Source organism: Trichoderma virens, assembly GCF_000170995.1.
Source record: "Trichoderma virens Gv29-8 chromosome Unknown TRIVIscaffold_92, whole genome shotgun sequence".
NCBI lineage: Eukaryota > Fungi > Ascomycota > Sordariomycetes > Hypocreales > Hypocreaceae > Trichoderma > Trichoderma virens.
This window is the reverse complement of record NW_014013657.1, coordinates 1,254,869-1,276,573: the sequence shown is the minus strand read 5'-3', so window position 1 is coordinate 1,276,573 and position 21,705 is coordinate 1,254,869. Positions and strand designations below refer to the sequence as shown.

General features: G+C 49.9%; 6 protein-coding genes across 6 annotated transcripts; 2 read left to right on the top strand and 4 right to left on the bottom strand.

Annotated features, from left to right (window-relative positions):
• Positions 1-1,860: 1,860 nt before the first annotated feature.
• On the top strand, positions 1,861-6,201 carry TRIVIDRAFT_232677 (uncharacterized protein; the record flags this gene model as incomplete). The annotated part of the gene is made up of 3 exons (XM_014094332.1): positions 1,861-1,886; positions 3,484-5,589; positions 5,725-6,201. The coding sequence occupies 3 exons, from the start codon at positions 1,861-1,863 to the stop codon at positions 5,924-5,926; spliced, it is 2,334 nt and encodes a 777-aa protein (XP_013949807.1).
• Positions 6,202-6,901: 700 nt separating this feature from the next.
• On the bottom strand, positions 6,902-10,143 carry TRIVIDRAFT_228635 (uncharacterized protein; the record flags this gene model as incomplete). The annotated part of the gene is made up of 4 exons (XM_014094331.1): positions 6,902-7,384; positions 7,442-7,975; positions 8,033-9,686; positions 9,884-10,143. The coding sequence occupies 4 exons, from the start codon at positions 10,141-10,143 to the stop codon at positions 6,902-6,904; spliced, it is 2,931 nt and encodes a 976-aa protein (XP_013949806.1).
• Positions 10,144-11,108: 965 nt separating this feature from the next.
• On the bottom strand, positions 11,109-12,171 carry TRIVIDRAFT_228634 (uncharacterized protein; the record flags this gene model as incomplete). Its single annotated transcript, XM_014094330.1, has 2 exons — positions 11,109-11,312; positions 11,377-12,171. 2 exons carry the CDS (start codon positions 12,169-12,171, stop codon positions 11,109-11,111), a joined length of 999 nt encoding a protein of 332 aa, XP_013949805.1.
• Positions 12,172-13,126: 955 nt separating this feature from the next.
• On the top strand, positions 13,127-13,952 carry TRIVIDRAFT_228633 (uncharacterized protein; the record flags this gene model as incomplete). The annotated part of the gene is made up of 3 exons (XM_014094329.1): positions 13,127-13,507; positions 13,550-13,652; positions 13,717-13,952. 3 exons carry the CDS (start codon positions 13,127-13,129, stop codon positions 13,950-13,952), a joined length of 720 nt encoding a protein of 239 aa, XP_013949804.1.
• A 551-nt stretch (positions 13,953-14,503) lies between these two features.
• Positions 14,504-16,644, bottom strand: TRIVIDRAFT_175287 (uncharacterized protein; the record flags this gene model as incomplete). Its single annotated transcript, XM_014094328.1, has 6 exons — positions 14,504-15,450; positions 15,516-15,579; positions 15,657-15,761; positions 15,860-16,018; positions 16,131-16,149; positions 16,390-16,644. 6 exons carry the CDS (start codon positions 16,408-16,410, stop codon positions 14,895-14,897), a joined length of 924 nt encoding a protein of 307 aa, XP_013949803.1.
• A 1,729-nt stretch (positions 16,645-18,373) lies between these two features.
• Positions 18,374-20,482, bottom strand: TRIVIDRAFT_165285 (uncharacterized protein; the record flags this gene model as incomplete). Its single annotated transcript, XM_014094327.1, has 3 exons — positions 18,374-19,297; positions 19,412-19,738; positions 19,862-20,482. The coding sequence occupies 3 exons, from the start codon at positions 20,480-20,482 to the stop codon at positions 18,374-18,376; spliced, it is 1,872 nt and encodes a 623-aa protein (XP_013949802.1).
• Between the last annotated feature and the right edge of the window lie 1,223 nt (positions 20,483-21,705).

Below are 21,705 nucleotides of genomic sequence, written 5' to 3'. Positions count from 1 at the left end.
GGTTTTTTTGTTTTTTGTAAGCAGATGTTGAGGGTTTTGAGAGGGGATGTTCAGCTGTTGGTTGGCAGGGAAGCCATGCTTTTTTCGGGATTGGGGGGTGGAGAGGTTCGGTAGAGACTTGAGGCATAATGCGCATGCTTTTTTACTTGTACGCAGAATAGTATATGGCTCGTAGGAGAGTGATGCTCTCTCATTGCCAAGGTAGAAAGAGTAGAAGAGAAATATAACCTTGAAGCAAATAGAATAGAATTCTCACAGGTGTTTCACGGTGAGACCAATTGCAACCGTTAGCGCAGCATGGCAATGCAGGTACAGTACGCCGATAATATGATGACCTGAGACAATTTTCTTCCTTCTTACCCTCAGTCTCAGCTAATCAACAGTAAGCCGTCGAACGATACTCCCCCTTTGATCGAGGGGCTGACGACGATTGCTCAGCATAGTTTTTGGGGAGTTTTTTGTTCTAGGTTGGTATTGGCTCTTTAGCTTCGATGGTTTGCTTGCTTGCATGGATCCAATGCTTTTCCTGCATCTCTTCTCCTCTTCGCGGATATGGCCGGAGATGGGTGGGCTCAGATGGATCCGCACTCGCATAACATCGATTAATGCGTTGGAAACGAACAAGTGCATCGTTCCAAGAGAGAGAGAAAAAGAGATAGATCAGCCACTAGCTGCGTTTTGGTTACCGGAGCAAAGATGGATCCATTTGGGTCTCTTGAGTTTTGTCACTTTACATATTTCTTTTGCCGTTGAGTTGGCAGGAGAATACTCGGTTCGGTTAGTTCTCAACTTTTGCTCTGAACCTTGGAGGTGACATCTGATACGGAATAAACTCTACTGCTTGTGCCGCTGCGGTCATCTGAGTCTTGATAGCAAGCCACGAGGGCTTTCGCTTAAAAAAAGGGCGTTGGGTTTTGTGCATGACAAAGTGCACAGGCTCATACCTTTTCCAGGCATAGCGTGTCTGCCTAGTTGATGAGTCCGGGTCTGGGGAAGATCGAGATCGGGTTCGACCGGCGCATTTCTGCTGGAAATGAAGGCGAAATGGAAAATCAAGAAGAAATCCGAATGGCATCTTACTCTATCAATCGACAAGGTAATAGTCGGGTTCTGGGCGCATAATCGCCGAATTAGGTAATGCTTTTTTAGGTTGGTGTTGAATACGGAAAAAGGCAGTAGACGGAAACGAATTCATGTCTCGTGAGTTATCGTGTGCTTCTGACGTGGCAAGGTGCAGGGCAAGGCTCAGGACCGCGCCCAAGGTGGTACAAGGCGCTGAAGCAGGAGCTCTGATGAAGCTGTTTGCAAAGCGCTTTTGCTGCTCATTGCTACGATTTCTGAAGCTACTCTGCACCATTTAGAACCGGCAGAGCTCCAACAAGCGCTGTACTATGTAGTATCGATTCGGCAAGCGATGCTTGGCTCAACTGTTAATATATTTGGCCCGTAGCGGAACGGATATGCGGCGTTATCGGATCTTGAGTTATGAAAGATAAGCAGCGACCGGGATTAGATGAGCTTTGTGCGTGCAGCGGCCCAATGAAGCAACCGACAGTGCTACAAACAAGAAACAAGCACTCTTTTATAATCTTGTTGCTATGGAAGTCCACATGCTCCATTATTATCATTTTTTTTTCTTTCTCTGATATCCATCAATTACCGAATCACCAACTACCGGCAAACAAACCACTGTGGATTGACATCTCGTTAGCAGAAGCCACAATTGTGCAGCTACGCACCGAACAGGCCCTCGAGCAGCCATTTTATCGTGTCATTCTACTGCCACTAATCCACCTGGTGGGATCCATGGTGGAGAGCACTTGGCCCAGATTAGGCAAAAGACGCTGCCAAACCGCCATCATGGCGCTGGAGCTCCGGGCCGGACTGTAAATTGTATCACGGCGGCTTTTTTGAAGGACCAGCTGGTTTTGTTGCAGAAAAGGCTTTTGTGATATAGAGAAACTATCAGAGAGTTGCGAAGGGGGTTTAATTCTGGTGTCCAGTAATACTGTAATAATGAAATAACCGGGGGAAACAAGGCCCTGCCGAGGTGATGCGGAGAAAAGGTCCGAGAGCAATTGAGCAATTGCTACCTTATCTAATCCGTATCCGTAGACACCAGCCAGCAGCCGCAAGTAAACAAAAGCCCAGCTCCCATCAAAAAGAAGGGCATCGACGCTGCATGTCTTGATCCCTGGAGAAACACTCATGCCGTTGGCTTTACATCAAATCAATCCATTGATACTGCCCTATACTGCACTGCACTGCATCTTACAGCGAAGAATTGATTGAAAAGAGAACCTTGAAAGAAGAAAAAAAGCACCAAACCCAGACAGAGAAAAAGCCCGCCTGCTGACGTCTTGCCCACTAAAAAGGCGCTGTATCGCTTCCCATCCACTAACGCCGCCCCCATCAGCTGCACTGCGTCTCCATTTTCAGCAGCCCTTTCTGAAAATTTACCGAGCTGGACGGGGCTCGTCTGCCTAGAAAGTGACGGATTCTACCGGTCAGAACATCACCAGTCTGGGGTCAAACCGCCTGCACTGCACCTGCACTACACTACACTGCACTGCACTGTACTGTACTCACAACTCAACGTTCTCTCCGCCTTCTCTTATCCTCCCGACTCTTTTTTTCCCTTCTCCCCCCCCAATCTGTCCTGCTTCGTCCATTGTCTGCCACTGCATCTCCTGTTCCGCCCTTGAACAGCAGGTTGATGCTCTGTGGAGTTCTAGGACAAGACTTGCCTCCCTTGATTCCCCCCCGTTCGAACCTGTTGCTCTCCTTTGCGTTGCATCGTGCGTTGCTTTGCTGTTCCGGTAAGACAAGACCCTCTCTCTCCCTCTCCCCTCCATGCACTCCCTTTTTCACGCCTTCATATGGCAAGCTCTTGGGACGCTGCAGCAAGCAAGCTAACCAGACCAGCTTTTTGTTTTTTTTCCGTTTTTCTTCTTTTCTTGTTTCTTCGACCCCTTTGCAACTTTGCAGAGCCAGTGCCGGATTTTCTACGACCTTTTGCATCTTGTCATGACCGTTAACGAGCATTTTGGATAATGAGAAACGAGCCACTGCGATTGTACACCAATTTTGCCCAAGCAACCACACCTTCGACCGTCGCCTGCACACCTCTTCCGCACCCTTCGGTCTGATCTTATACCGCCCTCCCCCTCCGACGACGAAGCACATACGACATACGACCACATTTTGCACCCAAGGGGAATTGAAGCCTCCCTTGCAACCTTTACACAATCTCTTCTGTCTCCCACGCTTTTTTTTCCTGGCCTTTCCCCACGGCCCGAATTGGCGGTACACGCACTGGGATGCTTGTGTCTGGGTTATCATAGCCAACAGGAATTCAAGCTGATATGAGCGAGGATCAACAGCTAGTATCAAGGCATGTCCGCCTTGCGAACACTCTAAAGCATGCCTGCCCTCCGCTCCCTCCAGCACTGGCTAACCAATCTTGTTGACTCCGCACAGCAGTAGCTTTGGAGATCCAAACGCTCACCCACCGCCCACGCCAAAGCAGACTCCAACGTCGGGTGCATTTCCGAGCCCTATTTTCGAGACGCCGAAACCCCCCCAGGGATCCTTCGCCGACACCAGCGGCCTGACACCTCGCTTTGCCGAAGAATATTCTGTCTTCAACGCAACGCCGGGTAATCTGAGAGGGGCTCAGTTTCCCTTCGCAGACTTTGTGCCCACCACTCCCTTCGCATCGTCGTATCTAGGGCACAAGCGCCTGCTTTCCGTCGAAGAGCTAGCTGTCGAGATTGCAACCCGAGCCAACATCCCGCCGTCGAATCCCAACCTTCCACCGCCGCCCGTCGACCCTTCACGACGCCTGCCCTCCTCCCCGGCCGCTTTGATATTATCTACAAAGGCTGCCGCCGCCGTCAATTCCGACGCACACCTAGGTCCTGCCTTTTCCTCCTCGCACACCAAGTCGCCCAAGAAGGTCCGCCGGGGTACAATTGAGGGTTCCGACGCAGCACAGCCTCTGTCGCCGCCGCCGTCGGCTCACAAGGGCGGCCAGAAGCTTGCACCCAAGGTCAATATGCAAGATGACCGGGCCTACGGTCACCCGGACTTTGGCGACAACTTTCAGGGCCACCACGACATGACTGCCATGATGGGCGGCGCCGATGACATGTTTGTATATCCAATGTCTGCCCCCCCAAGCCAGGCCAATTTCTGGGACCCGGCCATGGGCATGGACTTGGATTTCAGCACTGCCGGCGCCACCTTCTTCCAGCCCTCACATCGCCATACCGGATCTTTTGACTGGAACAGCGACATTCAACTCTTTCAAGATCCCGTCCCGCCCCCTCCTCCACCTTCATCGAACCAAGAAAATGTCCAGCCAAACGCCCAGAACATGCACCAGCCTGCCCGAAGGGAGAGGATGCTGGCGCCCAAGCCGCCAATTACCGGACAGTCCGCTGCTCCCGTATCGGCAACTGCCATGTTTCAAGCGTCGATGGAAGACTCATTCGGCGTCGTAACTCCCATGGAAGGCGTGGACCCAGGATTGCTATATAGCCGGCCCCCAACGGCCTCCATGAATGCCGACTTCAATCCGGCCATGAATGCTGCATCCGCGGATATGGCTGCCGCTGCGGAAGCCACCAACTCTCGCATCATGGCTCAAACTCGCCGGACTAATAGCCTGAAGGAGGTGAAGAGGGGCAAGATGCCAGACCGTACAAGCTCCCCCGTCAAGGCTATGAGCCGTCCAGAACTAAATCGTAGCCTGAGTGAGGGCCGAACAAAGAAGGCTGGGGGCCGAGGGGCATTGCCGACGTTGGCACCCGCTGCACGGCCATCATCACAGGCTGGGAGTTCAAATACAAACGCTGAGGCGGTAAAGTCGGCGAGGTCGGCCTCTGGGAGGATGTCACCACTAAAGAGCCAGCGACGACTGTCCAGTCTAGCATCTATCCCCGAGTCTGCCTCTCAGCCACAACTGAGTCGACCTCGAACCTCAGTGAGGTTCACCATAGATGCACATGGACGTGCTCGAGCAGAAACGACGGTCATGGTCGAAGAGGCCGGCGGCATAACTCGCAGCCGAAGTTCTCGGGAGCTCTCCTCCACGCGAAGAAGCTGGGAGTCTTCTGACGACGAGTCTTCGACGGACGAGGAGCCCATCATTATACCTAGTCGAGCCAACTCATTCAACGCATCCTTTGCACTACCAGACCCACGCAAGCCAGTAGGCTCGATATTTCACTCGGGCCGACGGAGTATCAGCGATAGGAGCAGGAGTGCATCGACACCTTCTCTCGTGACGCAGAATGACGGTGAGAGCGAAGCTGAGACGGTTTTAACAGATCACCAAGAAAGAGGGGGAGATGCAGCAAGCGAGCTGCGCAAAGTGGTAGAAGACCGTCAAAAGCGGTCTATGCAGATTGAGAACTCCCGATCACAACAACGAATCCTCAGCACAAGTAGCTCAGGGAATTTCAAAGCAAGCTCCATATCCCCGGTCAGCATGGCAGACTCGAGCTATGGAACGGATAGACGAGGAATTCGATGTGTATGCAATATAAATGAGCGCGATGAAGCAAGCCCCTATATGGTTCAGTGGTACGTTGCAATCAGAAAGAAGGACTCCCTGGAATTTCTTGCCCCCTGTTGGTGTTTGAATGTGACGGCTAGTTTCCTTTTGTTTTGATGCTTCTGGAGAGACATTGAGCCCTACTGACATGAAACCGTTTCTAGCGAGTCATGCGAGATGTTGCTGCACGGAAAATGCGTCAACATTAGCAGGCGTACCATGCCAAGCGTGTATATCTGTGCCTTCTGTGCCAATACGCCCAATGTTGCCGCACGACGAGCGCAGCAAAACATTGGGCGGGGGAACAATGGAGGATCGTCAGCGTTATCGTCGATGGCGAACAAGACGCTTCGGTCCCTTCGATGACGGTGTAGGAGAGGATAAAGACGGCGAAGAAAATGATGAAAAAGAAGGCATGTTATATGATTTTTTAAGAAAACAAGCAAGCGGAGGCCAAAAATGCTGGTAAAGCTGGGCAAAGGATTTTATGCGTTATGTTGAATAAGATTAAACAGGGCTCTCTGCCGAATTACTACTTACTGCTCCTAGGGACTCGGTACATATTGGGGGGTGGATATAGTACTAATACTATCCATACTTTTTTCTTTTTTGGAGAATCGAGATTGGAGATGAAGAAGCCGTAGAGAAGCAGGAGCCGTAAAGTTATTTGCCATGGCCTTGAAGCTAAGCTGGAGTTTATGTAAGGGATCCAGCGTGAGCAATTACGTCGATGATGCTCCACTGAGGGGAGGCAAGGGGGGATTTTGGCTGGAGTTGCGGCAGGGGAGATGGACAGCAAACGATGACGGTGATCCAATTGATTGATGCCTTGAATTGGAATGATTTGTGGGTGAGCATTTAGTTGCAGTTCCATGGGGGCCATTCAGATGCTGTTGCTGCTATATAGCACCTCTGTATTGTTCTGTTCTCGGCACATTCGGCATTTCACTGCCTCCCTTGGTATTATCGCATACACGTTCTAGGGATCTGATATATCGGTAATGGATGTCGCTAATTTTAGTTGTTGAACTTTAATCATCTCAGGAAAAAGACGGTGGCGGGTGTGGCTTTGCAGAGGTGCTGATGCTTGCCCCGCGATTCGCATCGTGATGCTCACCGAGTCTCTCCATCTTCCCCTGTCCCTATCAAAAAGGTGTATCTCCCAGAAGATCATTGATGTATATAACTTATCTGGTATGCGGTGGCTATCATAACACCAGAATCTCCATACACTTTGTAAACAAAAGAACATGAACGTTAAGATTTCCATAAAGAACAGCCTTCCCAAGCAGTCATTCAGTCATCATTTCATACAAGAAAACAACAAATGCTTGCAGTTTTTCATTCCCTCTCTCTGCTTGTCAATATTCCAGCGCCACTCCAAAACAACGACAGAGCACCTATAACGACCGTTATAGGGACAGAAGCATTCTGGAGGTCATCGGGGTGGAATTTGAGCCACAACCCCCAAAAGATGAATGGCCCCGCGACCATCAGACAGTGATAGGCAAGGACATAGCCAAATGAAACCGCAAAGACGGTTTCAAATCCCCATATAGGCGAATTTGGGTCGCTCTCGAATTCTCTTGTTCGTTTCGGAATTCGAGCTAAATTATACGTGTTCGTGAGAACAGGTATGCAGTCATGAGGAAAGGGCCAAGTGCATGGAGAACAACAGGCATAGAATAGAGTCTGGAAATGATGTGGTGAGATAGGAGGGTTTCTGGCATCCCGTTCGCCGGCTCGAGGATCATAGTGATAATCTTTGTCGGACGGAAGATCTCTGTGCTCTCGAACTATTCGGTCAGGGGCAAGTCTGCTGAACTGGCAATGGCATTAACATAAGTGACTCGCAGACTGACTCCAATTTTGCATACGTACCTTTACCACGTCACAGTATTCCAAGCGCCAGACTGAGAACCATAGTCTTAGTCTACCACGATAGATCTTATAGCTTCTCTTTAACTCCTGAAATATATCGCCATCTGTTGTTCGGCTGGTAACGTGTATTTGGGTCGGCTCCAGCGTTCGCCGGGCTCCTTTGACGCCAAATAATATCCACCATTGTTGATTACTAGCAGATTCTGGAGTTTTCTCTTGGATCTGTTGGCTAATTGTCATGCCTTGTGGCTGAGGAAGGGTGACCGCCCTTCTGAGTCTGTATTGTTGGTTCTCAGGCGGCGTAGAAGAGCTGTCACCTTGGGGAGTGTATCTGGTAGCTGCTCGCGACGGCAGGGCAATTTTTTCACCTGTGTATCGTAGAATGCCTTTAACAGAAGATAACAGAGTTGCTTTTGCCCCTCTCACACCGCATCGAGATGGCAGTGGCGGTGTATCATCTAACAACTCGAGTATTCTTTCCACAAGCTCGCGTTGTTCAGGTGATATTTCATCCCATTGTTCTGTGCCACATGTCTAACACCCTTTAGTCCCCATCGGCTGTCTGTAGATTTTATAATGGTAAGTACTTACACATTGCCAGAATAGTCGCGACTCTCCGGGGGTAAGCATTCGCTTCCGTGGGCTCAATGGCCACCAATTCCATCTCACCTTAGTAGCACTCTCCACTGAAGCTTTGAATCTATTTGAGATTGAGGCATCCTGTTCTTGAGATAGCCAGATGTTCGCCTTTGATATTGATTGAAGCATGTATCCTAAATCAGCGGATAAACATATCAAAGCGAGTTGTATTTGAAGACTTCGAAATGCCTTAGATTCTGAAAGGAATTTTTTCAGCTCAGGAATGTAGGGAAAGTTGCGTGGCTCGTCGCTGCCTTTCAAATCGTTGTCTTGGTTTTGGTCGATTGCCAGTTCCAAGTCATCACCTGCCGAGGGCTTTATTGCCTGAGAGATCCAATTCTCGACATCTTGCATTTCCGATGGCGGAATCCCCAGGTCTCTTTTGCCGAAATATCGAACCTCTTCATGCTCCATATCAATATGTGTTGCAAGCTGCTCGCTAATTCCTCGTCTGCTTCTCTTACTTCGTAGCAACCCAGCGACAGCCTTTTCAGCTTCAGAATTAGCCTCCTCCGCCAGCTGCATGTGAAATGAACTGAGTAGCAGGCTCATATTCTCAACGAAGAGCCGTCGATTCATGTTGACCAAAGCCTTCTTACAGAATTCTTCGAACTGTGCATGATCGGCTAGAAATGCTCTGATGAGTACTTTGCCGGCCATTGCTTCAGTGGCAGTGGCATCGGAGGTTTGCAATCGAATATCATCACCTTCGGACAAAACAGACCTAGTATCTCCATCGGAATGTATTTCTTCACTTTCTTTTAGCGATGCGATATTATGATCGCCATCTTGGTGACCAAAGACTGAAGACACTCGGCTGGATGCTGGTCCACGTTCGGCCGGAACGTATCCGGATATTAAAGATGCCTGGTGAACACGGCGGAGAGGTTTCACTTCGCGACTCTCTTCTGCCATTTTAGGCGGATCTACAGGTACCTCTGGACGGTCCTGTTCTATGTTATTTGATATCAAATTCTGCGAAAGACCAACCCATCTTCTTATAGGGCTTTTATAGCTGGTCTGATTTTCCGTCGGGTCTTTTTCCTTTGAGCCCTTTTCCTTTGAGTCTTTTCCCTTGGAGATTGACAGCCTCCACCCTGGTACATCGGGTCTCCAATTCTTGTCGGACTTGTTTAACGTATCCCATCTTTCTTTATCTTGCGCCAACAAAGACAAATACTCACTGGGTGGTGTTGGCGTCCGCTTCATATATTCTCCGACTTGCGTAATAGCTAATGGAAGGCCGTGAAGCTCCTTTAATAAGGCAGCAGTCTCGACTTCCTCTTCTTCTCCTTCTCCTTCTTTTTCTTCTTCTCCTTCATTTGTTTTCATACCCCAGATTCTCTTTAAGAACTCTTTCTCCTCATCCCAAGATATCTGAGGAACCTTGATGGCTCGTGTTACATCTACAAGCGTCCCCGCAATGTGAGCATCGCGAGAGGTCCATAGCACTGTCCCTGTAGATGTTTGAGGGATATATTGAGATAAGTTCTGCTTCGATGCTTCTCCAACACCATAGAGTCCTAAATTATCGGCACCATCGATAATAAGCATCCAATCTGGTTGTGCTGCGATTTCTTCACGAACAGTCGTAAGTAAGTCTTCGCTTTTGAGATGCACATTAATACCGAATCCTTGCGCTATTATTTTATAAGCGAGTAGAAATGCTGCCTCGTTCTTGGCATGTACCCAAAAGACAGAGCAGCTTGTATTTTTACACCGTTGATATGCGTAATTGAGCGCAATTTGCGTTTTCCTGCGCTGTTTTAATGATAATCCCGATGCGTGGATGCTGGAACTTACCCTGACCCCTCTGGACCCCAGAGAGCGGCTGAGTTGTAGGAATGTGATGTCTGCAGTAGGAGTGTGTCGAGCTTATTCATGAGATCAGGGCGATGGACCAGATGCCTATTACGGGGATAAGGAATAATGCGGACGACGGATCGAGGTGGTTTGGGTAGATCTGAGCTGTCGTGGTGGAAGACATCGCCCTGGAGAATGGTGGCATTGTCGCCGAATTGAGAGTTGGAAAGCTCATGCAGAGAGCGTGCAAACCGTTTCATTATGCTGGCACATGCCCGACGAGATAAAAGCTAATGGTGGTCAATCTCGGACATGCCACTCTGTGCATTCAAGGCTGTAAGGCTGTTCTACCAAGATCTTACGTCCAAGAGAGCTGTGAGGCGGGGAGCGTCACGAGACCTGCAGCTCCTGGTTGGTTGATATCCATCTTGACATTACATGAGAAGGAGGTCCAAATACACCTACCCATTGGATGGAGTTTTCCCCCATTGGATTTTAATCCTGTACCTCTCCTAGATGCTATCCACATAACCGCCAATAATGATTGCCATCGCTTTACTACCTCTACTAAGGTAGGTATCTAAACCACCACGCAACACCCATTGTAATAGTAGTACTAAGACAGCTTGTTGCCATTGAAGGCAACATACTTCCCAAGGTAGCTTTCCATAACAATAATTGACAGAAAAGACCGGCGTCCATCTCGGCACTTGAAAGCCAAGCTCTAGGTATTCCCAGCCGGCCATTTCCCTCGTGATGCTCACCGAGTCTGTCCGTCTTCCCCTGTCCCCATCAAAAATGTATATCTCTTAGAAGACAGTTGATGTGTGCAACCCAAAATCATATGTTACGCAGCAACCGTCATAATGTCGTATTGAGCTCAAGACTAAGATTTGATCAATAACCTCCCTGGATTTCGTGTGCAAAAGAATGTGAACCTTGACATTTCCATCCCTCTTGTTAGCAATCTCCCCAAGTTAACCATTCCAGTCATTACCTCATACAAGAAAACAGCCCATACATGCAATCGTTACTTCCATTCTCTGCTTGTCTATATTCCAGCACCGCTCCGAAACAACGACAGAGTCCCTGTAACGATCGAAAACGGCTTTGTTGGCTATCCGTCTTTGTGTTCATCACACCATCTAGGACGAACGTTATACTTCTAGCAACTACTATAGGGACGGAAGCATTCTGTAGCTCATCAAGACTGATAGAATATGATCTACATCAGCCAATAGATGAGTGATGCCGCGCCCGCAATCATGACACCTGCAGTTCCAAACTTCATGATAGATCGGGAAGTTGTTGTTGGCTCTCCCACGCATCGAGGTAGCGATTTCGGGACATCGTCTAACAACGCAAGTAGTATTTCCACAGCCTCGCGTTGTTTAGAAGATAATTCCTCCCAATGCTCTTTACCGTTTGTCTATCTTATGTAAGTATTCGTCTGTTGTCTACAAAATGTTTGTGAAGGTAATGAATGTACTTACTTGCCAGAGTAATCTTGACTCTCCAGGCTCAAGCATTCGCTTTCTTGCGGTCATTGGCCACCAGTCCCATCTTTGCTGGGTAGAATCTTCTACCCAACCTTTAAATTGGTTCCAGATCGAGGTATCTTGTTCTTGTGATAGCCGGAAGTCTTTTTTTGGTACCGATTGAAGCGTGTACCTCAACTCCTCGGGTAAAGACAGCAGCGCGTCCTCTATTCGACGTTGGATTGCCTCTTGCTCCACTTCATGTGCCACTTGCTGTAGTTGATCTATCAAGCCATTTTCGCCAATATTTTCAATTTCTTCGAGCAGCCTATCACTTTGTGCTGTGAGTGCCTCCTTAACTTTTCTGCTGCCTCCCTCGCTTTTCAGCAACTTGAAGAAAAGTTCTTCAGTTTTAGACCCGCCTTTCCATCCCACCGATGTGCAAAGCACATCGACAATCTCGGAAACTGCCTTAGGAAAGCGATCTTTACCCGTTACAGCTATGGCCACCCTAAGCATTGTCTTTACTTTGGGTTCCTCGGCGAGATACCTTTCAACAACTTCTTTGCTGATAGCTTCTTCATCGGTGATGGTATCGAGGGTTTGAAATCCAGTGTCAACGCCTTCGGACACATCAGACCTAATACCCCCGTTCGAATGCGTTTGACTATCTTCTGGTGATGCGATAGCGTTGACGTCATCTTGAGTAGTAAACACCGAAGCTGCTTGGCTTGATGCCGGTTCATGTCCGGCTCTATTCAAGCATTCGAGCATCGAAAGGGCATGCTGACTATCACGGGCAGGCTCCATTTTGCGAATCTCTTCTGTCAAGATGGGGAGATTTTTAGGTGTCTTCTGCCGGTCTTGTTTGGTGTTGTTTGAAGTCGAATTCTGCAGGGAATCAGACGTCTTCTTGTGGTCCTTTTATAAGTGATCTGGTTGCCCTTTGTGTCATTACCCTTTGCATCTTCGTCCTTTATGACCTTTCCCTTTGTGTTTTTATCTTTGTGTCTTTGTGTCTTTGTGTCTTATGTCCTTATCCTTTGTGTCCTTATCCTTTGTGTCCTTGCCCTTTGCGTCTTTGTATCTTATGTCTTTATTCTTTACGTCTTGTCATTTACGTGCTTGTCCTTTATGTTCTTATCTTTTATCCCCCCATCCTTTGTTCCTTTGCCCTTTGTGTCTTTTTCCTTTGACCGCTTTCGCCCTCCCCCCACGCCCTCGGGGCCTGCAAAAGTGGTTCTCTGAAAGAAAATATAGCATTTCGGTGTATCCTTCCCACAAGTATAGATGAATCAGTCTTTCTTTCAACAAATTTATGGCTTCATTAGGACTGAGATTAGGAGATGGTCCTACGATACTATAAGAGGTGTGTCACAGCCTCTAAGGGTTTGGAAATACCATCTCCGAAGAGCACTAATTGCATATGCCACCGTTACTATTACATGTGATTGTCACTTGTTGTTCATGTGAGCATCGGTATAATGACACACTCAGCTTTGCCAAAACGCATAGCCCTCGTGTCCGCATCCAAGCCTTCTCCATATTGATTGCAATCTTCTTCAGTGAGCTTATCTCGGGCATCTTGAGAATCTATTGCTAAACATCCGACGCAATCATACCGATATGGAGAGCAGGCTCCTGCGCCTTGCTTTGGTCATTCTTATTCTTGGAGTCTTTTATCTCGTCACAAAGTGCTCGTCCCATCAAACTAGAGTTGTATTGATGATGAGGGGTCAATGCGCCGTGATGGTAACCCGAGCCGATGCCGGTATTCGTGAAATTCACATCCTTTGCGCGCTCCCAACTGTGTACATACTTGCTGCGATCCGAACGGACAATCCCACGCACAGGATCAGTTATCAGTCTACCTTCTTTTACTCTGTTTAACGGTCACTCCATTATTAAGGATGATGGATCAGGCCATGCCTGGGACACCGAGGCCTACTCCCGAGCTGAAGTCGAGCGTGTGGCTCGCCTGGCGGGCTTTCTGGCCCGAGGCCGTGGCGAGACCAAGGTCTGGTCGCTGGACAAGGTCATGACGGAGACGTTTTCCAAGGAGTTCCCTGACCTGACGGTTGAGCACCAGCTCATCGACAGCGCTGCCATAATCATGGTCAAGAACCCTCGCGGCCTCAACGGTGTGGTGATGACGAGCAATCTGTTTGGTGACATCATCAGCGATTAGGCGAGTGTGATTCCCGGCAGCATTGGCTTGCTGCCAAGTGCCAGCTTGAGCAGCATTCCTGATGGAAAGGGCAAATGCAACGGCATTTACGAGCTAATCCACGGTACGTAAACTATCCCACCTCATCTTCTCTATATGAAAGAGAAACAGCTAATCGAGCGAAACAGGCTCTGCCCCTGACATCGCCAGCAAGGGCATCGTCAACCCCATCGGCACCATCCTGTCCGTGGCAATGATGCTGAGATACTCTCTCAACCTGCCCAAGGAGGCCAAGGCCGTCGAGGACGCCGTCAGAAACGTCATTGACGGCGGCCTGAGGACAAAGGATATGGGTGGCAGCTTTGGCACCAAGGAGGCCGGCGAGAAGATCGTCGAAGAGCTTGTCAAGGTCCTCAAGGCATGAAGTCTACTTGACTTGCCTATGAAAAAAAAAAAAAAAAAAAAACGTAAAACGAGATTTTAAAAGAGGACAAAAACATGATGGGATTGAAAGAGCTGAATAGGAAAGTTATGGGATACATATGCAATGGCTGATATTTGCGATGATAAGGATACTCTTGCAGAAAGGATAGGGATCACCGTAACGTCATAGGTCAAATGGCCAGTTACAAACAATGGCCATATATGAAACAAAAACTGTAAAGCAACAAGTTAGCAAGCGTCCTACGTGATTATTCGTTTCACTACTCCGGATTGGTCACAAGATTCGTGTAGAAAGAAGACACAATGCATCATTTGACGTCTACCTAGGCACCTAGCTCCATTTCCATCCAGCCCGTCAAGACTCAGAGTATTGCCCAAGGCCAAAGAGATGATAAGAGACGGATTAAAAGGCCTGAGGCAGTCTCGGCACATAGAGTCCATTTCGCCAATTAAGAGGAAACAGAGAGGGGGATTAAAGGGGTATCAAAGACAATTCTCACTCTCTGCACCATCAATTTTCAACAAAAGGCAAACAATAACGTAAACTTCTTTTCTGTTTTCTCTCTCTCCTACTTCCTTTCCTAAGTACGGGGGAAAAAAAGCGGGAGAAACCACTTGGTGTGCAAATATACCTAAGTTAAAAAAGGAGACTCAGGGAAAAAGGGGGGGGAATATAGCATAATTCAGCCATTTGTAAAATTGAGTCCCATCGACACCCAGCGGAAACGACCAAACCGTCGAGAATACATGGTCAAACTTTTTCTCTTTTTTTTTGATCAACTATCAAAACATAAAAGGCTTAAGCGTCCTCCACACACATTGGGGATTTTTTTTTGGTCTCTCTAAATGTGGGAAGCGAGATAAGGTGCCCGATCCATCAGCCAAGGAAAGGGTCTTTGAGGACTCGTGAGTCGCGGGCAGTTTAGTTGCCACCGAGGCTGGGGAAGGCAGACTGGTCGCTGGTGTTGATAGAAGCGCCCTGGCCACCACGTCCACCGCGGAAGTTTCCTCCACGGCCACGCTCACCTCCACGGCCTCCACGAGGGCCACCACGGCCACCACGGCCGCCGCCACGGGTTCGCTCAGGCTCGACGAAGCGGGGGTCGAAGTCGACGGTCTGCTTCACCTTGCGCTCACGCTCACGCTGCTTCTTGCCGCCGGAGCCGGCAAAGTAAACATCCTCATCCTTCTCGAGAGGCTTGGCGTTGGCCCACTTCTTGTCGAGCTTGCTTCCCTCGTTGGCGGCACGGATGTTAAGGTCAGACTCCAGGCCGGCCTTCTTCTCGGCCTGCTGGGCGAGGTAGTCGGTGTAGGAGATGCTCTTGTCCTCGGGCTCAGCGGGCTCCTCGGCAGCGGCTTCCTCAGGCTGCTCATCCTTCTTCTCAGACTCGGCAATGGCCTCACCGGCCTGCTCGTCCTTAAGCTCGGCATTGCCTTCGGTGGCACCCCAAGACTGAGCGGCTTGCTTATCGGAGCCACTTGAAAGCAGAAAATGGTCAATACGACATAACTGGTGAGGAGGCAGCCAGGAGACAAAACTTACGTGGTGGTACCGGACTTGTGGGGATGTCTGTCGTCACGATCGCGGGGGAATCGTCCGCCACGTCCTTGTCCCTCGTTAGTATGAATCTTTGCCAGTGGTGCAAAATTCCCTCGAAAGAGGGCTTTGATAGAATTGACTCACCTCCACGGACGCGAGCACCCTGACCGCCACGAGGACCATCTCTAGGGGTCTCCTCGGTGGAACGGCCCTGGTTGCGTTCCCGACCAGCGGCGCGGTCACGGAAAGCTGCATGTCGGCGATTAGCATCCATATCTCACATCTACCGGACGGCGCCACGTCCTCGGCAGCGCCAACGAATCAAGGATTGAGACAGAGCAACTTACCGCCCTCGCTTCCGCCGGGGCCACCACGGCGGTTGCCGCCAGTCCTCACAGGGGCCTGGGGGGCCTGAGGCTCGACATTGCGCTTAGTAGTGCGGGTTGTGGCCTTGTCGACGGTCTTGACAGGGACGACGGGCTTCTCCTCGCCATCGGAGTCGTTGCCTGCAGGGGGGAAACTTCGGTCAGTGACCTGCGCTTAACGATTCTATCGTGGCGGGGTTCGTTGGAGGGGTGAGGGTCAAAGTAAAATTTGCGGGAGGAGGGGCGTCAGTACCAAGGTAGGCGAACCGGTTCTATAGCAAGCGGCAGTCAGCACCAGCAACACAAAATGGAAAAAAATAAATAAAAATAAAAGAGCAGCTTCAGGGCCTCAGCGAGCGAAATATTGCGACGACAGCACCAGCACCGAGACGGTGAGGTAGCTTAGCTGTCGGCGCGATACGTGTAGCTCAAGCTCAAGGCCTGGCGGCAGCACGGCGTCGACCATGCCGCGAATTGCAAAGGGACGGACGGATGCAAGACAATATGCATACCTGGGAGGCGACCTGTGACATGTTGATCGCTTGGGGAGCTGGACGGTACTGGCGGCGCTGAGGGTAGTCTTTGCTACTTCTTGGGGGGGGAAACGTCTTATTAAGATCGCATGGCCCTCCTGGCGCGCAAGTCGGTCTTTCTGTTTCTTCTTGCGAAGGAGGAGAAGCACCAGAGCGAGGTCCGGAAAACTGGTGTGCTGCTGATGCAGTTGAAGAAAATGCACGATCCGGCCCTGTTTGGGGGGGTTCCGCTGGCTGCTCAATGCGGGCAAACTCTCTCTTTGCTTTCTGTGCTGCGCCAACCCACTCCGAAAAAAAAGCGACCAGCGCGCTAGCACACTTGTTTTGGGGGCTCGCTTAATTCCCGTGAAATATTTTGTGGTGACGCTGTTAGGGCTCCAGGGCGCTGGGCCGTTAGTGCAGCAGGTACCGAGTCGTACAAGCCGGCTAACAACCCAGCACTCCAGGAGCCGGCTTCAGCTCGCATTGCCCAGCATCAAGCGCATTTCAGCTGAAGCCGGCCATGATGATTCTACTCTTTCAAAGGTCTTCTACATGACCGGCATTGAAGGCGTCTTGAAAGCTTCTTTGTTTGCGCCATTGGATCCAATGCCGCATCCGGGGATTGGGTTGCTGTGGCAAGCTGGAGCTACAGGGAGATACAAGCTGAGCTACGACGCAGCCGAGGGACAGACTAGGGCTACCGCCCACTGAAACTGCGCTAAGCTCAGAGGTACATGCTCGAGCAGGAGCTACCTTGCCCTGGTACCCTGTAGCACTGACGCCCGCAGCTAAAGCGGCAGCAGCAAGCAAGCTGAGCTGGTAACTGCTTGCCCGAGTTATGGCCAAACCTCAGTGGCCCACCCAAGTATCATGATAACGTCATCAATACGTGCCTCCATATTGGACATCTCACGGCATTGATGCCATGGCATGGTTCTCTGGATGGGAATTAACACTGTAAAGGTAGGCCTGCTGACCAAGTTAGCGGTAGTGCCAATCTACAAGGCAAAACGCAAACCGTTTTCCGGGGAAGCTGCAGCAGTCTAAATGTTACCTGTAGGTTGCCAAGGTAATTTGCTTGCCGAGGCTTATTAAGCGTGAAAGTGACCGCAACCATAGCAACCTAAGCAGACGGCAGCTCTACGAAGCTAGCACGGAGCTTCTTGCTCATGCCCATTGCAGGCGACAACAGGAGCAAACTGCATAATTTGAGCTGAGTCTATAACGTATGGCGAGGCTCACATATAAATCCAAGGAGAGAGATTGCACAATAGCACCTGAGATTTGGTAGCTGAGGGCTGGCCTAGGGTAGCATGGTGTATATCTCCATCTTGACCTATTAATAGGGCTGGATGTTTTCTAGACGGACATGGCAATAATCTCGAATTGAAATAGCTCCCCAATTTATCTGATGTGTCAGACCAATGAGTCTCAGATCACAACAAGATTGGCAATCACTGAACACGGTAGCATCAAGTTGGTAATTTCTGCAAACACGTAGCAAACATGAAAGCAATTTGCGTTACTACTTGTACACAAGTCGACTAAGTCGCCCTTATCTCAAACAAAGAAACAAGCAAAAAGATGGTTTTCCCTAGCCCTCCCATTTCCCTTTCCAGCGCCAAGCCAAATAACAAAGAAGAAAAAAGCAAGCGTAGCTCTCAAAAGAGGCCATATCCATCCACATTCATACTTATCGAGGTATAAACAATCTTATAAAACGCCAATGGCTCCGTACCGAGGGATACCATTATTCCCTGTGACGTTTCTTCATCAAAGCAAAAGCATCAACCAAAGATGCAGTCTCCAACGCCGAACCAGCAATACATCAAGATAGCTGCCATGCAAAACCGCCTCCCAATAGACCTGAAAGGCTGCTGCCAATTCCATCGAGGAAAGCAAAGGAAGAGTTCTACGGCCGATCAGGAGCTTGCCTGAGCGGGAGCTCACCCATTTTCCTTCGTAGTGCCCATCTGGCTACCTAACCACGGTTCTTTGGGCGGGCGAGCATGTTAAGGCGACTCATGCTCAGTGTTGGTCTCTTCTTGGAAGGAGATGACGAGCTAACAGCTCGAATAATGGGACGAACTGGGGTTTGGCCGACGGCCTTCTTCGCGCTGGCAGAAATAGAAGGAGTCTTGCCGAGAAGACGAGGAGCCAACAAGGCCTGTCCCTCAGGAACGTGGCCACTCTTGGCCTTCTTTCCAGCGCGATCGGCTGCCTCCTTGTCAGCGTCTCCTGCGTCCGACCCGGCGCGATGACGCTTCTTGTTGGCCATTCCGTGTGGAACTCCTGGAAGCACTTTGGGCGGAGTAGGCGCCGTGTTCTCCTTATCCGGGTGAGAGCTGGGCGAAACTGGATCAGGGAAGGTGCCGGGCATATCTGAAGCAGTTTTGATAGAGTTGCGCACATGACGCACGCTCGACTGGCCATGAGAGGCACCAAAGCCAGATGGCGATGGGTTTCCAAACTTGATTGTGTGATCACTCCTGAACGTAAATCTGCCTGGAACTGAAGGGGTAGGAGATTTGATGGCCTCCTCAGCCGTCGAATCAAGGAGGTGCTTGTAGCTGGACAAATCGGGATAAGTAATATCACCCGATGATTTTGCTTCTGCCAAAGCCTCCTCGACTTCAGAGCGCTCCAAGGCCCTCTTGGTAGTAGTCGACTTATGAGGCGATGGAGTGTCTGGGTCAAAAATGGTTCGCGTAACCTCCGGTGTGAATGTCACATGCTTAACTGTCTTCTTCGTGGGTTGAGTGGCAGCAAGTCGGGTGATGTTCAGAGTAGAGAGACGAGACGGAGCTGGCGGCGTCTGCGAAGTGGCGGGAACCGGCTGTGGGATAGCACTCTTTGCCTTGGGCGAGAACAGGCTGCTTCCAAATACAGATTTCATCACCGATCGCTTCATAGCCGAGTTGGTAATACCGTCTGTTTCCTTGGGTTCTTCGGACTCCTTGGGTACCTTGGTATCTTTGAGCTCCTGAGATCCCTTTGACTCCTTGAGTTCCTTGGATACAGCTAACTCCTTGGGTTCCTTTGACTCCTTGGGTCCCTTTGACTCCTTCAGGTCCCTGGCTTCTCCTTGCTCCTTGAGGCGCAGCTTCGGCGGTGGTGCAGCAACAATAGTCGCCTCCGACTTTCCGGGACTAGACAAGCGACCAATTGATGACTTTGTTGGGCTCATCAAGCGAGAAAGGCCAGGCCGAATGAGTCTAGAAGTAGCAGGACTCTTGACACTGGATACCGGGCGAGGAATCGAGGTGACATCTCGCGACACCCGTCGGGTTGTTGAAGCATCGTCTTCCGCATTCTTCTTTACTCTTTTGGCCGAAAGTGAAGGCTGCTCGTCCTTTGCAGAGGCTTGATCTTCGGTAACACGAGCCTTGGTGCCCAGCCTCTTGGCAGAAAACCGCCCGAGACTCTCAAACGTTGACGTGCGCTTCCTTGGCTCAGTAGATGGCAGCACCCTTTCGAATTTTGAGGGAGTCTGCTTTGTATTTTTCTGAGGTGCGTCAAGGTCGGCCTTGGATAGAGACCGTTTTACGCCAGGTTTGATAACGGGGGTGAATCTTCCGTCTTGTGCTCTCCAAGCAGAAGCATGCCCTTCGATAGAATCCATCTTCTTGAATTCAGCCATATGGGCTGCACTGAATCTTCCAGATTTTCCCTTGGGTTTAGCAATTGTGCGGCCGTTGGCATCGGTTGATGCGGACGATGTGTCGTTTTCTTTCTTAGCGAGGAGGTCGGCTTTGTACTCTGCAGCCTTTTCCTTGAGACCTTCCAAAACACGTAGGGCTTCAGCCCCCAATCCCAGCTGGCTAGCGGTGGTGCCAAGAGGCACACGAAGAGTGAATGCAGAAGATGGCACACCGCCAACTTTGGATGGAGTAGATTGAAGACCTGCTCCATGAGAGCTATCGCGTCGTCGTGCATCCTCAATATCTGTGAAGCCCAATCTAAGAGCGGACGATGGTTCGGCGGTAGTTGGATGGAATTTGCTGGGGTGCATCTCTGTGCTAGGGGGCTTCACTGCATGGGTCGCGGGCGTTGCAGGCGCCTCGAAGGCGTCCATTTTCTTAGGAGTCATTCTCTTGGGAGTTTGGCGGCTGACGGGCTCGACACGTTCCAATTCTATTGTGTACTCCGGCTCAAAAGGCGACTCCGGGTTGGCATTGACCTGTGCCAACATTGTTAGGTCACGATGGAGTTTTGCAAAGAGTGTCGAATCATGGAAAATCTCACCTTAGCAAGCCGGGCCGAGCGGCGGGGAGGCGCAGACATGGTCTATAAGGCGCTCAATTCTGATTAAAAACTGCAGGGTAAAATGGTATTGATAGCAGTACTTTGGATGACGCAGCTGGACGATGAAATGTCTTGAAGACCTGGCGAGGAATGTCGTGATGGAATCCTGCGTGGGAGGAGATGACATGAAAACAAATGGCACGAGCTTAGCGGGGGGTTTGTTTACTTTCTTGCGGTCCAAGCTCGAAAAAGGGCACAAAGTGGACCCACAGTGTCCATGGCGTTAAATTACCGCGGAGAAAGCTCTCAATTAGCACGGTATGATGATTCTATGGAGAAATAACGTGAGCTCTCATACGTCGTCTGCGCACGTATCAGAGAATTAATCACATGCTTGATCACAGGATCTATTGCAGAAGCGCATTTTCACACAGCTGAGATCTATTTTATTCCAGATCTCATGATGTACTAAGCCTTGTGCTGAGGCTGGCCAAGTTATGTATTTGCAAAATGCCCGACAACACTAGTCGGGTACCTAGGCAACGGCTGACTGAGCAGCTGTCAACAGCTTGCGACTGTATCTCTCGTGGAAAAAAGACACCAAAGCGACCCCAGAAGAAAGGCAAAAGAAAAAGAGAAAAAAAAAGAGAGAGAGAGACAGAGAAAATCAAGATGTCTGCTCCGTGATAGCGAAATTTCAATGCTGCCTAGTATTTCTAAGGGCAATGTGCAGCTTCCTGACCTAAATGCCTGAACAGCTGCCATCAATCATGTACCTGTTTCTGGTAGCATACAGGCAGGAGGGGTTGAATAGAGCGATCTCCATGTAGTAGATCATATGCTATCTACCTAGGTATATAACAACACGTAGGTGCCTTCTTATGCTGTATCACCTATGAGTTGAAAACATGCTGGCTCGATTAGATTGTGTCATGGCAAACTCCGCAGCTATTACTCCACGGATGGCTTCGGACAACGAAGAAAGCGGCGTTGAGATGCATTGCATGTCAATTCCTAAGCGCTCACTCTAGGACTTTAGCCAATTCATCCACGACCCAATCATGCTCT